This window comes from Cyprinus carpio, chromosome A10 (assembly GCF_018340385.1).
Source record: "Cyprinus carpio isolate SPL01 chromosome A10, ASM1834038v1, whole genome shotgun sequence".
NCBI classification, from domain to species: domain Eukaryota; kingdom Metazoa; phylum Chordata; class Actinopteri; order Cypriniformes; family Cyprinidae; genus Cyprinus; species Cyprinus carpio.
The window spans coordinates 2,901,686-2,915,939 of NC_056581.1; the positions used below are offsets into that span (position 1 = coordinate 2,901,686).

The 14,254-nt window shown below is 38.5% G+C and overlaps 2 protein-coding genes across 3 annotated transcripts in view; one reads left to right on the plus strand and one right to left on the minus strand.

Moving 5' to 3' along the window:
• Nucleotides 1-134: 134 nt before the first annotated feature.
• ca10h5orf63 (chromosome A10 C5orf63 homolog) lies at nucleotides 135-1,247 on the minus strand. Its single transcript, XM_042764742.1, has 4 exons — nucleotides 1,157-1,247; nucleotides 755-825; nucleotides 393-449; nucleotides 135-305 (listed from the first exon to the last, which is right to left on the minus strand). The coding sequence occupies exons 1-4, from the start codon at nucleotides 1,242-1,244 to the stop codon at nucleotides 135-137; spliced, it is 387 nt and encodes a 128-aa protein (XP_042620676.1). The 5' UTR covers nucleotides 1,245-1,247.
• A 1,136-nt stretch (nucleotides 1,248-2,383) lies between these two features.
• LOC109057367 (multiple epidermal growth factor-like domains protein 10) overlaps nucleotides 2,384-14,254 on the plus strand; it is a 49,521-nt gene continuing 37,650 nt past the window's right edge. The window contains exons 1-2 of one of the 2 annotated variants that reach the window (XM_042764729.1): nucleotides 2,384-2,819; nucleotides 7,149-7,273. In XM_042764729.1, the coding sequence (XP_042620663.1) occupies nucleotides 7,167-7,273 (107 nt within the window). In that variant the 5' untranslated portion in view covers nucleotides 2,384-2,819; nucleotides 7,149-7,166. The remainder of the gene's footprint in view (nucleotides 2,820-7,148; nucleotides 7,274-14,254) is intronic. The other variant, XM_042764728.1, reaches the window with a different exon arrangement.

Sequence of the window (14,254 nt, forward strand, 5' to 3'; positions counted from 1 at the left end):
TTTTAATTATCTTAAGCTGCAGGAGAGCCACATATTTAGCCTTCTGAAACAACATATTTAGCCAAAAGAAAGCGAACGCTGAAAAAAGAAAGAACACCCTCAAATCACCAGAAACTACGTCAGAGATCCACATTTTACTTATCCACTTCAGTGGCTTTATCCAGACTCCTTTCAAGCAGAGCCGAGTTCACGTGATGCATCATCAGAAACCGTCCGTTCAGATGAAAGACCGGGATGTGGTACCGGTATCTGTCGAACCAGACCCTGTTCTCCGGAAGACTGATGTCCACCTCCTGCAGCTCGAACTGAAACACACACACACACACACACACACATTAAACACACCTGGTCAGATGAGCACGAGGGGCGTGTGGGCGGCTGGACAGTCTTACCCTGTGTCTGTACGGCTCGAGCGCTGCTTTGGCTTCATCACACAGAGGGCAGGGCTCCTGAAAACAGCCAGAGCGGTGGAGAAATTAATCCCTTTGGCCCACAGCAGACTGACCGCCAGAACTGACCGTGGGCTTCATTCTACTGCAGTCTGTCACAGTGCGTGTTTACAGACACTACCCCTGCACTACACTGCCTCTCCTGACTGTTCCTGATTACTTGCTATGAGAGCTGACGTCATCAGCATGTCCTCTCTGCTGCTTGAAGAAGAGCTCTGATGCTGAGGATGCTTAGACAGAGGGGCTTTAAGAGTGTGTTGTAAGTCATTAAATCTCTTGTGTGCACAGGTGAGCGCGTGCTTTACCTTAGTGAAAAGTGTGAGCACGGGCCGCGGCGTCTGTCTGAGCGCGCGAGCAACGCTGGACAGCAACATGCCTGAAAGCACACCAGGAACATTACTACTGCAGCAGTTCCCCGTTATACAGATCATATTATCACTACTATTATAGAGACCAAACTGATTCCAATGATTCTCTATCAGTGCTTTTTCACTTCAGTGATGTGAAAGTCTGTATGCAGCACTGATGAACCCTAATGAGACCGCATCTCTCGAGCCCTAGTGAGCTGACTCCCGTGACCGCGCGCGCTCTGACTAACGTTAGCTGGTGAAGAAGCGCTGCGTGGCGAGTTCTGTGAATAAACACTGTCGTCACTCTCTGTAGTTATTTTAAATAAAAGACAAACTCGACTTTTTCAGAGCTCTTACCCGTGTTTATCACGCGACGGAAGCTGCTCACCGGAAGTAGGCGTGTCCCGGAGGAGCTTCCTACTGACTGCTTTCGATTTTTTTTCATATATATTTATTTACCTCGAAAATTGCAAATTTACAATAGAACAGCGGGAATAAAAAACATGACGATGAACGCTACGTGTAATAAATAAATACATACATAAAAGGAGCGACGCAATAGAATATGGGGCGAAAATAAAATCGTTTTACATTTAGTCATTTAGCAGATGCTTTTAATCCAAAGTGAATGGAAAACGAAATGGAAGCAATCAAAAACAACAAAAGAGCAATGATATATAAGTGCTATAACAAGTCTCAGTTAGCTTAAACGCAGTACACATAGCAAGGGCTTTTAAATAATATAATAAATAAAAAGAAAACCGATATAATAGAAAAAGAATAGAGCAAGCTAGTGTTACAGGTCTTTTTTGTTTTTGTTAATTATATAATAAATGAAAAGAAAACAAATAGAATACAACAATCTTTAAGAAAACAAACAATAGAGTGCAAGTCTAAAAGGGGCAAGTTTTTTTCTAAGAATAGAATTAGAACAGAGAGTGTTAGAGTTAGAGGGTCAAATAAAGATGGAAGAGCTGTGTTTTCAGCTGATTCTTGAAGATATCTAAGGACTCAGCTGCTGGGATTGAGTTGTGCAGGTCATTCCTCCAGGAGGAAACATTTAATGTAAAAGTCTGTGAAAGTGACTTTGTGCTTCTTTGGGATGAACAATCAAGCAATGTTCACTTGCAGAACACAAGCTTCTAGAGGCACAAGAGTCTGAAGTGATGAAGGTAAAGGGGAGCAGAGCCAGTGCTGGTTTTGTAGATAAACATTAATGCCTTGAATTTGATGTGAGCAGCTATTGGTAGCCAGTGTGAATTGATGAACAGAGGTTTAGTTTGAAAGATTAAACCTTATCAATTCTTCATCAGTTATATGTTTAAACAGGTCAGCTTGTGTTGCAAAGAATTCAGCATCATTCAGCTATTTCATTTATTTTAAGAATGACCCTTTCTCTCAGTTGTTATAGCTTATTTCTTATATGTGTGCCTACTAAGGCAGTATTATTTTGAAAAAAAAAAACATAAAGTAGACCCAGAGTATTATTATTATTATTATTATTATTATTATTATTGTGTTCAGGACAGGAATAATGATCGACACGAGCTCCAGATCTCACCAGACTGCTGAAAACACGCAGATTCGGGGTGGAGGTACTCAAAAAGAAATCGATCATATTTCTTCATTTGGAAAAGTCATATTCATTTGAATCAAGTAACACTGGTGGCATATTTAGGACTAGTCAGTTCAGTTTAACAGTTTAAATTGTGACGTGTCATAGCGAAATAAACATGAACAGGGTCATTCAAACAATAGATGCTCATCAGATCAAAGAGCAGGTGTAAACACAGTTGTTCTGTGAGTGACGCTTCATGCCACACAGAGCAGCGCCTCCTATTGGCTGCCTCCCCCTGACGTCACTGTGCGGTCGCGTCGCGTCTCGAGTGAGGAGCGCGAGCGCGTCGGTGCCCGTCACTCGGTTCTTTGCGCGCTTCTGTGAAACGATTTGAACGAAAGAGACGCTCATTTCAGCGGAGCCCATGTTTTTGGACCGAACGCAAACTTTTGATTAGAAGTGGTAAGTTTTACTATTATTTTTTTTGTGCATCACTTCGCATTATATACACTGCCCCAGGAATGAACTGTTTCTGCTAGAACTGTTCTGTGAACTATTCTGTGTGTGCACGGACTAAAGCGACACCTAGTTTCGTTTCATAATTCAAACACGTCTGACTGAATGTGAATATTTTAAAAATGCTGATAATTTTTCAGGTGTTGTAGTTTGGCTGATGTGTTAGTCTCTGCTGCTGGGAGTCTTGTGTGTGTGTGTGTGTGTGTGTGTGTGTGTGTGTGCGTGCGTGCGTGTGTGTGTGTGTGCGTGTGTGTGTGTGCAGGGGTCTTGTTGACCAGCTCTTACATGCAGCAGTGTATCTGTTACTGTATGATTATGATATTATGCGTCTGTTTGTTAAAGCGAGCGGTCTGATGCGCCATCTGCTTGCAATAAAAGCAGCATTATTCCCATCATAATTACAGGGTTTGTCACAGACCAGTGTTTCTGGGAGACAAAAATAAGTAGCTGAGAAAGTTCCCCATCTTTGGCGGATCTCGTGAAGCCATAGGCCTTGAGTTTGGCATCTTCTCTAAGAACAGATGCAGATGGGTTTGATTTGCTGTGTTTGTTCAGGACCGGTGTCTCGTGAGAAAGAGAGTGACTGTAGATGTGTGTGTTCCTGCTGAGAGGGACAGGAGTGTCTGGGTTGAGCTGAGAGTTGATTGACAGGGACACATGTGTGTGTTTATTGGCCAGTTCGAGAGAAAGGCGTCAGTGACCTACACGTTCCCAGCCCCCTCCGCTCTACCAAACATTGGTGATGAAAAGTGTGGATGCAGTTATTTTGGTTGCTAACCTCATTTAAAGGAGTTTCCCCTTCAGATGCTTCACAGTGTTCAAAGAAAGTCTAGCGTGATCGTCCCCCATCCAAAGACACTCCTGTGCACACTATGCAGACTACATAGGGCACATCTCCCTAGGGGCCGAAGGAAAGGTCTTTGCCTCTGCATCATGAATCAAACTGTGCAGTGCACACTGTGGGTTATGCCTTACATGCAACATATTGTTCACTGAATGATGGATCAAGTACTTCAGGTACACTGATAAAAAGAACAAACGAGTGCAGGATTTACTTTGAAACAAGTTCCACACAGAAATGACTCGTTTAGCAAAGAATTACAAAGAATCGGCAATGAACAACAACTTCAAAAACAGATTTCTAACAGTCAGCCTCTTCTCAAGAAGGGTGTTCATCACGTCTAGTAATGAACTGACATTCATACTCTTAGTGTTCATCCAGAGCAGAGACGAGTCTGAGAGGAATACAGCACCCGCATCTGTTCTGTAGGAATACTGTGGAGGAATGTCTTTTCCTCTCAGATGAAGGGTGTGGTGTTCTATCCCCCGGAGTGCTGGAGGGCAGCAGACCCCAGACTCACTGAAGTACTGAGCTCAGACCAGTGAAGCAGCTCTGAACACCTGTTCCCAGACTCTGTCACCAGCAGTCTCAGTCTCTGACCGCACACACCACAGTCTACTGCTGAGTGCTTCAGGTTATTGTGTTGGACTTGTGGGGTCAGATTTCAGACTCCAGAAGCTACATGTGAAGCGTGAGGGTCACAGCAGCACTGTTCATGCCAGCGCTCTCAGAGCAGCAGATCAAAACATAAAGCTCTGCAACACTGTCGCTGTTTTTCTGAACAAGTACTTTAGAAATTACTCTTTAGTACAGCTAAAGACACTAAGAAAATAGGGTTTAGTTCCCTAGTTATGTCATTAAAACAATGAGATGAGACGAGACGAAGCTCTTGAAAAGGTTTTATTTAATATGAGTTTAATTATGGACTATGATGAGAGTTAATGTACAGTAGGGTGAGTCTGGAGCTGTTAGGTACTGTACATACACAGTGCAGAGTTCTTTATAGTTCAGATAGACTGGATGTGATGAACACTGGGTCTGTGCTACATATTAGCGTTAGCTCTGATAGGCTGAGCTCGTGAGGTCAGGGATGCTCATGATGACGATCTGCACACAGAGAGAAGCTAAACGGCACCAGATCTGGTGTTCTTCATTTTAATTCTGCACAAGCTTTCCTTGTCATCGGCTGATGAGAGACAGACTTCAGAACAGAGATTCAGGGCTGTCATGAAGAGGATGAATCTAATCCTTCAAGGGCCAGGTGATGCTGAAGATCTGGAGTGTGTTAAAAAGACTATAACACACTGTACACTATACTCTCTTGTTGTATGGGTATTTCGTCAGTCAACATCAGAGTCTGACCATGCCTGAAGTGTCCCATTTCAACACCATTTTTTTCAGTTAGTGAAGTGCACTTTTTTCAGTGTGAATGTTCAGTGTGACACACTACACTACAAATGGCTTAAGAATGCAAACTGAGATGCACCTCATGAAATACACCATCAATAAAAAAAAGCACCTGCAAATAAGACTTCAGATCTGTGTTTTTGGAATAACGCTTGCTGTTGACAAGCAGTGCTGCTTAAAAAGCGTGCACGAGTCCTCAGTTGTTCTGTGTTCAGAGGAACAGAAACGCTGAATTACCTCAGACCCCCTCAAATTCAGCTTCAGAACATTAGCTGAGACATTAACAGATATAAAATTACATCTGCTCAACATTAGCTGAGAGAAACACACATCCGCTACCTTAGAGCTTCCCTCAACCGTCAATCTACAGGAAGAGACTCTCACCGGTCAGCCATGACACACTACACAGAGTTTAACACTGAATACACATGAAGCGTATGTTCTCTGAGAGACTGGTGTGTAGCTGAAACTCTCGGGACAGCTGAAGCTCTCTACAGAAGGAGAATGCTGTTCCTGCAGTGAAGAACAGCGTGTGTGGTCTGAAGGGTTTCCACACTTTCTCTGCTGTTTCACTCGCACTCATCGGTCTTCAGCACTCTCCATTACCGGCAGACAACCGTTTGGAATAATTAACATCTTTTTAAAGAAGTCTGTTCATTTTTTCAGAATACTTTGATGAACAGAAATTTCAGTGAACAGCATTTATTTGAAATAGAAATCTTTTATAACATTATAAATGATTTTACTGTCACTTTTAAACACATTAATGCATCCTTGATGAATTAAATATTAGGTAACACTTTATTTTAGGGTCTCTTATTTAGTTGCTTATTAGCATGCATATTACTAGAATATTAGCCATTTATTAATACTAATTTAGCACATATTAAGGCCTTATTCTACACCCCTAATCCTACCCAGTACCTAAACTTAACAAGTGCCTTACTAACTATTAATAAAAAGCAGCAAAAGTCATAGTTAATAGTGAATAAGTGTTCCCTATTCTAAAGTGTTACCAAATATTATTATGCCTCAAAATTGTTAATGGAAGTATATTACAGTTTCCACAAAAATATTGTGCAGCACAATTGTGTTCAACATTGATAATAATCAGAAATGTTTCTTGAGCAGCAAATCATCATATTAGAATGATTTCTGAAGATCATGTGACACTGAAGACTGGAGTAATGATGCTGAAAATACAGCTGCACATCACAGAAATACATTACACTTTAACAGAGATTCACACAGAAAACAGCTTGACCGGTAGTGAATATAGGGCCGTTTCCTCGTGATACAGCTGCGCCAGGCGTCTGTAGTGTGTCACAGACTCCCCTCCAGTTATCAGCGCTCAAACTTTGAGAGAGTTTCTAATGAAGATGCTGCTGGGCACCAAAAACATAAGAGTCAAACCCTCCCCTCTCTCAAACATACGAAACATGACAGCTGTCTGATCAGTCTGTGGATGAGATGTGGAGGCAGTGCTGGAGCAGGAGTGTCTCTGCAGGGTGCTAACAGAGCACTATCTGTGCCGGATCTCTCACACACCCTGAGTTTGTTGTGAAATTCAGAGTATGTCCATCTGGATGCATCCGGGGACTGGGCTGTGCACGAGTGACTGACTCGTACTGTTCTTGAAGCAGCCCTGTTGACCTGCGGCTGAGCATGTGAACTGTGATGTGACTTGATGAGAAGTTCACACACACACACACACACACACACACACACACCATGACTTTGACCTTTATATTTATGCTATAAAGAATAAATGATCCTGAGGATACCTGATGCCACTCCTGAGCGTTTGTGATCTGTTTTCTTGTCATTAGTGCTTGGTTACCACACTGAGTAAAGTGAAACCACTCTGCTGTATGAACTATTTATCTGAACATTTTAAGTCATTTCAGTTTGAACTTGATGTAGCGTTTTGATGAACACTACTGTATGTTATTATTTCTCATGTATGTGATGCATGAATATGATGATTACAGCTGAACATGAGTCGTGTGTGTGTGTTTTGTGTGAAGGTGAAGGTGTTTCCAGTAATGATGTCATCCTGTAGTCCTCTGCCATTGGCTGTCACATGCTGTTTGATTGCTTTGACATCATCACTCAACCTGGACGACCCTAATGTCTGCAGTCACTGGGAGAGGTGACACACACACACACACACACACTGTATTTATTCAATACAGTGGCTAAATTAATGAAAAATAAAGCATCAGCAAGTGTTGACATTTCTCAATGACTTTATGAACTACTTTACTTCTAAGATTGATACTATTAGAGATAAAATTGTAACCATGCAGCCGTCAGCTACAGTATCACATCAGACAGTGCACTATAGATCCCCTGAGGAACAGTTCCACTCATTCTCTACTATAGGAGAGGAAGAATTGTATAAACTAGTTAAATCATCTAAACCAACAACATGTATGTTAGACCCTATTCCATCTAAGCTCCTAAAAGAGGTGCTTCCAGAAGTCATAGATCCTCTTCTGACTATTATTAATTCCTCATTGTTATTAGGGTATGTCCCAAAACCTTCAAACTGGCTGTTATTAAGCCTCTCATCAAAAAACCACAACTTGACCCCAAAGAACTAGTTATTTACAGACCGATCTCGAATCTCCCTTTCCTGTCCAAGATACAAGAAAAGGTAGCATCCTCACAATTATATTCCTTCTTAGAGAAAAATGGCATCTGTGAGGAATTCCAGTCAGGATTTAGACCGTATCATAGTACTGAGACTGCTCTCCTTAGAGTTACAAATGACCTGCTCTTATCATCTGATCGTGGTTGTATCTCTCTATTAGTGCTGGGCAATATATATAAAAAAAAATATCACGATATTGTCAAAATTTTTACGATATTCGATATATATCTCGATATGTTTGCATTTGCATTTAAATAATAATAATAATAAAAAAAACATGATTTTCTATTGCCCATTTAAAAAAACAAAACAACAAAAACGATTTAGATTGAACAGCTAATTTAAGCAGTTAAACAAAAAACTCTAGACCAAGTGAACAATTACGAAACAAGCACATAAATAAAATAACACATGTATATGTAACTCAAGTAATTCAAAACAAAAACAAAAAAAACATTCTCCCAACTACACTAAATGAATACAACCAACAATTTAAGCTATGCAACTGGAGGAAATAATTAAACTGGGATAAGTATTTCATTTTTTTTTTTTTTTTTTTACAAGATTTTAGCTAAGAACACAAGTCTGTCAACTGTCTATGGTTTTAAGAGAAGCTCTGTGGCATGAAACTATGTTCCCACTGACACTACCTGGTGACCTCCAGTCATTTGTAATAATTGCGGAGGTTGTCTGTGATCTTAATCCCATGCGAATCAACCATGTCTGTAATTTGTAAAGTAAAAATTCCCCCGCAAAAGACCTACAATATTTTGCCAAACACCGAGGTTCTGTGATAATATTAGTCCCGTGTGAGTCAGAATCTCTGTGATTTGGCCAGGATTTGTCGGGTCGTATATAATTTTTCGAGGTTTTTGTTTCCTGTGCGTCTTTTTATCCATCTTTTGCGAAGAATGGAGCTGTGTTGGAGTGCTTATCCCGTGCGAATGCACCACACAAAATTCAGATGGGGGGGGGGTAATTTCAAAATCACTCAAGGTCCCAAGATAATACTAATAGGGCTTTAGATGGGGAGCTAGTTGCTGAAGCACATAGCTATTTCAAATATATATATATATATATATATATATATATATATATATATATAAATGAATACCAAAGACTTTTCCACTCTCTCTGTCTATATTATGAAAACTGGTAAATATAACAATGAAATTCCCTAATAGTAATTCCAGTAATAGTAATTCTCTATTCAAACATCAGCGGTCGAATGAGTGCATTTATTCAGTGATCACAATCACAAACAATACAGTCGAGATCTCATGACAGAACACAGACCGGCTGAACGATGCTTTCATTAGATCACTAAACTCCAGCTTGTTAGTGTTTACAGATCATCGTCGGCGGCGCTTCCACAATGAGGAGCATTTGCGTGCGCATGGTTGCCAGATTGCTTAAAATAAGCAAACACCAGGCAGAAAATGTATCTTTGTAACAGCGAAGCTCTGATTCGGGGATTTGAACTCTTGTTATCTGGCAACCGCTCTCATGAAAGCTGGCGTAGTAGAGGTGTGTAGAGCAGTCTGCAGTAACATGTTCCTTTTTTGGACGTTCGGCACGTTCTTTTGGGAAAGTATCCTTGAATTTGAGATATTCTATATTCACGATATTTTCAAATTTTACATCGTCTTTAAAATTATTCCGATATTATCCCTAATATTCAATATATCGCCCAGCCCTGCTCTCTATTAGTGCTATTGGATCTTAGTGCTGCGTTCGACACTATTGACCACACTATTCTTTTGCATAGACTAGAACACTTTATTGGCATTAATGGAAGTGCATTAGCATGGTTTAAATTGTACTTATATGACAGCCATCAATTCGTAGCAGTGAATGAAGAGGTATCATATCGATCACAAGTGCAGTATGGAATACCTCAAGGCTCAGTACTAGGGCCATTACTCTTCACGCTTTACATGTTACCCTTGGGAGATATCATCAGGAAACACGGTGTTAGCTTTCACTGTTATGCTGATGATACTCCAGCTCTATATTTCATCGCGGGCCCGGCGAAACATACCAATTTGAAAAACTAACGGAATGCATAGTCGATATAAAAAACTGGATGACAAGTAATTTCTTACTGATAAATTCTGAAAAAACAGAGGTGTTAATTATAGGGCCTAAAAGCTCTGCATGTAATGACCCAGAACGCTGTCTAAGCCTTGATGGCTGCTCTGTCAATTCTTCGTCATCAGTTAGGAACCTAGGTGTACTATTTGATAGCAATCTTTCCTTAGAAAGCCACGTTTCTAACATTTGTAAAACTGCATTTTTCCAACTCAAAAATATATCTAAATTACGACCTATGCTCTCAATGTCAAAATATGTTTTTGATAATCATATGATATATAAAAATAATTTGTGAAAAACATGGAAAAATATTTATAATGTTACTTATTGTCAGGTGAGGCAAGGGATGACCAGGGACTCGAAGATGCAGAGGTTAATCTGCTTTTTATTAGACTTCAAAAATAAACAAAAAGCACCCCCAAAACAAGCAGTGACAGGACAGAATGACTCAAGAATACACTCTCACCAACTGCATGTACACACGTTACATCGATGAAAAACACCAGCCACATGCTACACGGAATTTAGACAACATGAAAGCATGTGGAAATAAAGAAACTGGCTCTCGCACTGATGTTTGTGTTGTCCCTGTTTTCCATTTATAATCCAATAACACCTTATTCTGCTCCACAACAAACAAAGAAAACAATATCAAGCAAATAACAAAAAGAAAAAAACAAAAACTAAAATAAACAATAAACAACTTAAATGACAAAAATTAAGACTAACATCAGTGATAAACAACTTAAAAGTTAATTATGCAAACACTTATAGGTTAAGCATAAAAAAAAATATGCCATATAAATGCATAAATATACATAACTGACCTTGTGCTCCTTTTGAGCCGGGTAATAAAACAGCCAAAGACAAAAAAAAATAAAATTAAACCAGCAACTAAATTTCCTAAACTCACTTTGAAACTGCCTTTAACTCTCTATTTTAACTCCATGAACGCATGGTCACTGTGCATTTCCAGTGAGCTGGATTTCAGCACAAAAGTCTCTTCTTCATCCTCTTCTTCTTTTGGAATTTATGGTGGTTGGCAAGCCTGTTTTGGTGCATTTCCACCACTTACAGCGGAATGAGTGTGAACCATTGATGCAAAAGGAAGAGAAATAAAAAAATAACAATAAAAACTAAATTCCTCAATTAATCTTGTTTTCTTAAGATACTCTAATAATTCTGTTGTTACTGTTGGATTATTATTCAGTAGGTTCTTTAATGTTAATTAAATTGTTCCTATAGCCTTAACCTCTTCTTTCTTCAAATTAACCAGCACATTTGAGATTTGAGAAAAACATGTTTCTTGTAATCCACATTTGCTGCACAATCCTGTATTGTGTTAACCTTTTGAAAAAAATGACTGGTTCAGCGCTGTGTGCCAAATACAGAGTCGTGAAGTTATTGTGTAATCCCTTCTTTTGCCACAGATTTTTCTCATACTTCCTACTTCTTTATTTATTTCATATGAGTGTCTTCCCTTTTTTTCCCACAGATCTTGCCATTTATTCCTTAATGTCTTTTTAATTAACCTCTTCATTTCAGCTTTACCTAGAGGGACATTAACATTATTCATGAACTCTTTTAATCTTTTATTACATTTCCCACAATCCCACGTGAGCAGGAATCCACAAAAAGAAGACTTTTATTTCTAGATGTAGAATTCTATACAGGGTCTGAAGGGATTCTGTCGTTTCCTGTCTTGAGTCAGATTTACCATTTTTAAGGCTAATAAGGCTTGATAAAGAGTCAGAGCAAATAATAACTTAAGGCGATTTAACCTCTTCCATGCATTGAAGGGCCTGATGAAAAGCAACCAGTTCTGAGGAGTATACAGAGAAGAAATGAGATTTTACAATCCAGCAGTGGATTGACTACTGCTCCAGCTGTGTGGCCAGATTCAGGATCTTCGGAACCATCAGTATACAGTATATGTCTGAGTACAGTAATGATACTCTTGATCTGAATACTGTTTCAATAACAAATCCCTGATACTGAGATATCTTTAATACTTTTAGAGTTATAGGTAGGCAAACTTTACAGAAAAAAACAAGATCAATTTGTAGTTTTAACATTTAGTTTTTTTCCCAAAATGTTTTAATTCATGTTTTGAGCTTGCGCTTTTGATCTTGAAGTATGATTAGTAATATTTCAGACATTTTGGTATGCAGTGTAACCAATCAGTATTCTAGAAATGAGATCTTTCCTCTTACATTCAATCTCCTATGTCTATGTCATTTTGCAGGTTGTATTATAATTAGGGTTGGGAATCGGTGGAAATGTTCTGGTTCCGATTCCAGTTCCATTAAAATCATTAAGCAACTAATAAAAATAGTGTACACTAAATACATGGATTTGTGAGTACCTGTATTTTGCAGTTGCCCATGTGATCCAGTTTTAAACAAAATTAAAAGCAAAATTTGACAGTGTAGACTGCCCAAAATTAATTGAAAACATATAAAAATAACACAAAAAATCCAAAAATAATACAAAATAATATAAAAAATAATTATAAAATAAACTTATTACAAATATATATTGTTAACATAAATGTTCTTAACATACTGCACAGTACCATATAGAAATTAATTATATAAATAATATCTCTAATATATGCATATATGCTGTTTTCTGAATGTTTGCATACTGTATATGTTGTTTAAATAAACTTATATATGTATACATTAGACATATTGTTTACATATATGGCATTAACATACATTACCATTCAACAAAATCATCACATAAATATTTTTAATATAAGTATTTATACTAATTTTATTATGGGTATTTCACATACAACATAAAAATAAAATAAATCCATACATATATATAATAAATAATCGTGATGATGTATATATGTGTTAATAAATAAAATAAGGGTATTTCAAATATAGTAAAACCTATATCTTATTTAATCGTGATGATGTATATATGTGTTATTATATATATATATATATATAAATATAGTAAAACCTATATCTTATTTAATCGTGATGATGTATATATGTGTTATTAATAATATATATAATAAATATAATAAGGGTATTTCAAATATGGTAAAACCTATGTCTTATTAAATTGTGATGATATATATATATGCTATTAATAATATTGCCTTATGTGAAATCATACTGTATAAGACATCACTGCTCGGATATAGGGAATAATATGTACATATATTACATTTCTGCCCTGTCTGTTCTGTTAAAATCCTGATAAAGGCTGACAGCTGTTTCTCAGCATTTTGCAACAAGCACAAATAACTGCTTACTGTAGAGGATCTTGTCCTTTATAGTTTTTAATAGGCAAGTTTCTTTAGCTCAGAGGAGTAAACACAAGCTCTCTCTCTCTCTCTCTCTCACACACACACACACACACACACACACACACACACACACACACACACACAGTGTTAACAGGCAGGAGATGTCCGTGGCCAAATTAAGGAACAGCTCGGAAATCCATTAAAGCCGATTGAAAAGAACAAAGATGGAGTTTTCTTTCCCAGCTAGATTCACTTTCACTGGGTAATGTGCACGAACAGCTGTGCGCTGCGCAAGAGTTTCCTAAAGCAGAGAATGTGTGACCGTACAGCACAATGTGTCCAATATTTGTGTGCAAGATTTCCCAGCACATTCACAGCGTTCTGGGTGTTTCTCTGTACTCACACTGCTGCTGAGAGTAATAAATTATGAGTTACTGTAGCACTCACAACAGATTCAAATATGAACACTGCTTCCGCAGACATACATGACACGTCTGTCTTTACATCATTATAAAGCAATATTTGATCCAGCTGTTGCTGTTTATAATGATATTCCTCATTTACACGAGTAGTGCTCTTTTTAGTCATGAATGTGTCCTGCACATGAGCGGCTCTAAACACAGCCGACAGGCACAACTGTTCCCGAGAAACAAAAGAGCTTCTGTCACTGAGAGCCGTTTTACTGGAGGAGCGCGGGTTTATGAACATCTGAACGACGCCACACAAATACCCACAGACAGGTGTCTGGAGAAATAAAGAAGAGCTGGTTGCAACTAAACACTTTGCTTTTTTGATTTGTTTTCCACATGTATTGTGTAGCAGCAGTGGCCACACACAGTGAACATGTGACGCTCTGCTCAACTTCATGTTCATTCACAGATAACTGCACATAACTGCTGCTCTCATTAGCCATTAGTGCTGGAGTAATGGGACCACACAGCCTTTGTGTGTGTGTGTGTGTGTGTGTGTGTGTGTGTACTTGTGGTCCAGGTATTTCCTCCAAATTTCAGTCCTGGGTTGGGGGATAAAATCTAAAGTTTGTACAGTATGAAAGTTATCACATAGTTTTAATGTGTCTTCAAAAATAATCCATAATCCAATTTTTCTGAATATAT

Coding starts and splice junctions, on each gene's coding strand:
- ca10h5orf63 (XM_042764742.1), bottom strand. CDS start 1,244: ATGAAAAAAAATCGAAAGCAGTCAGTAGGAAGCTCCTCCGGGACACGC. Junction 450..754: donor TGCTCACACTTTTCACTAAG/GTAAAGCACGCG, acceptor GGCTGTTTTCAG/GAGCCCTGCCCTCTGTGTGA. Junction 306..392: donor TCGAGCCGTACAGACACAGG/GTAAGACTGTCC, acceptor TGTGTGTTTCAG/TTCGAGCTGCAGGAGGTGGA.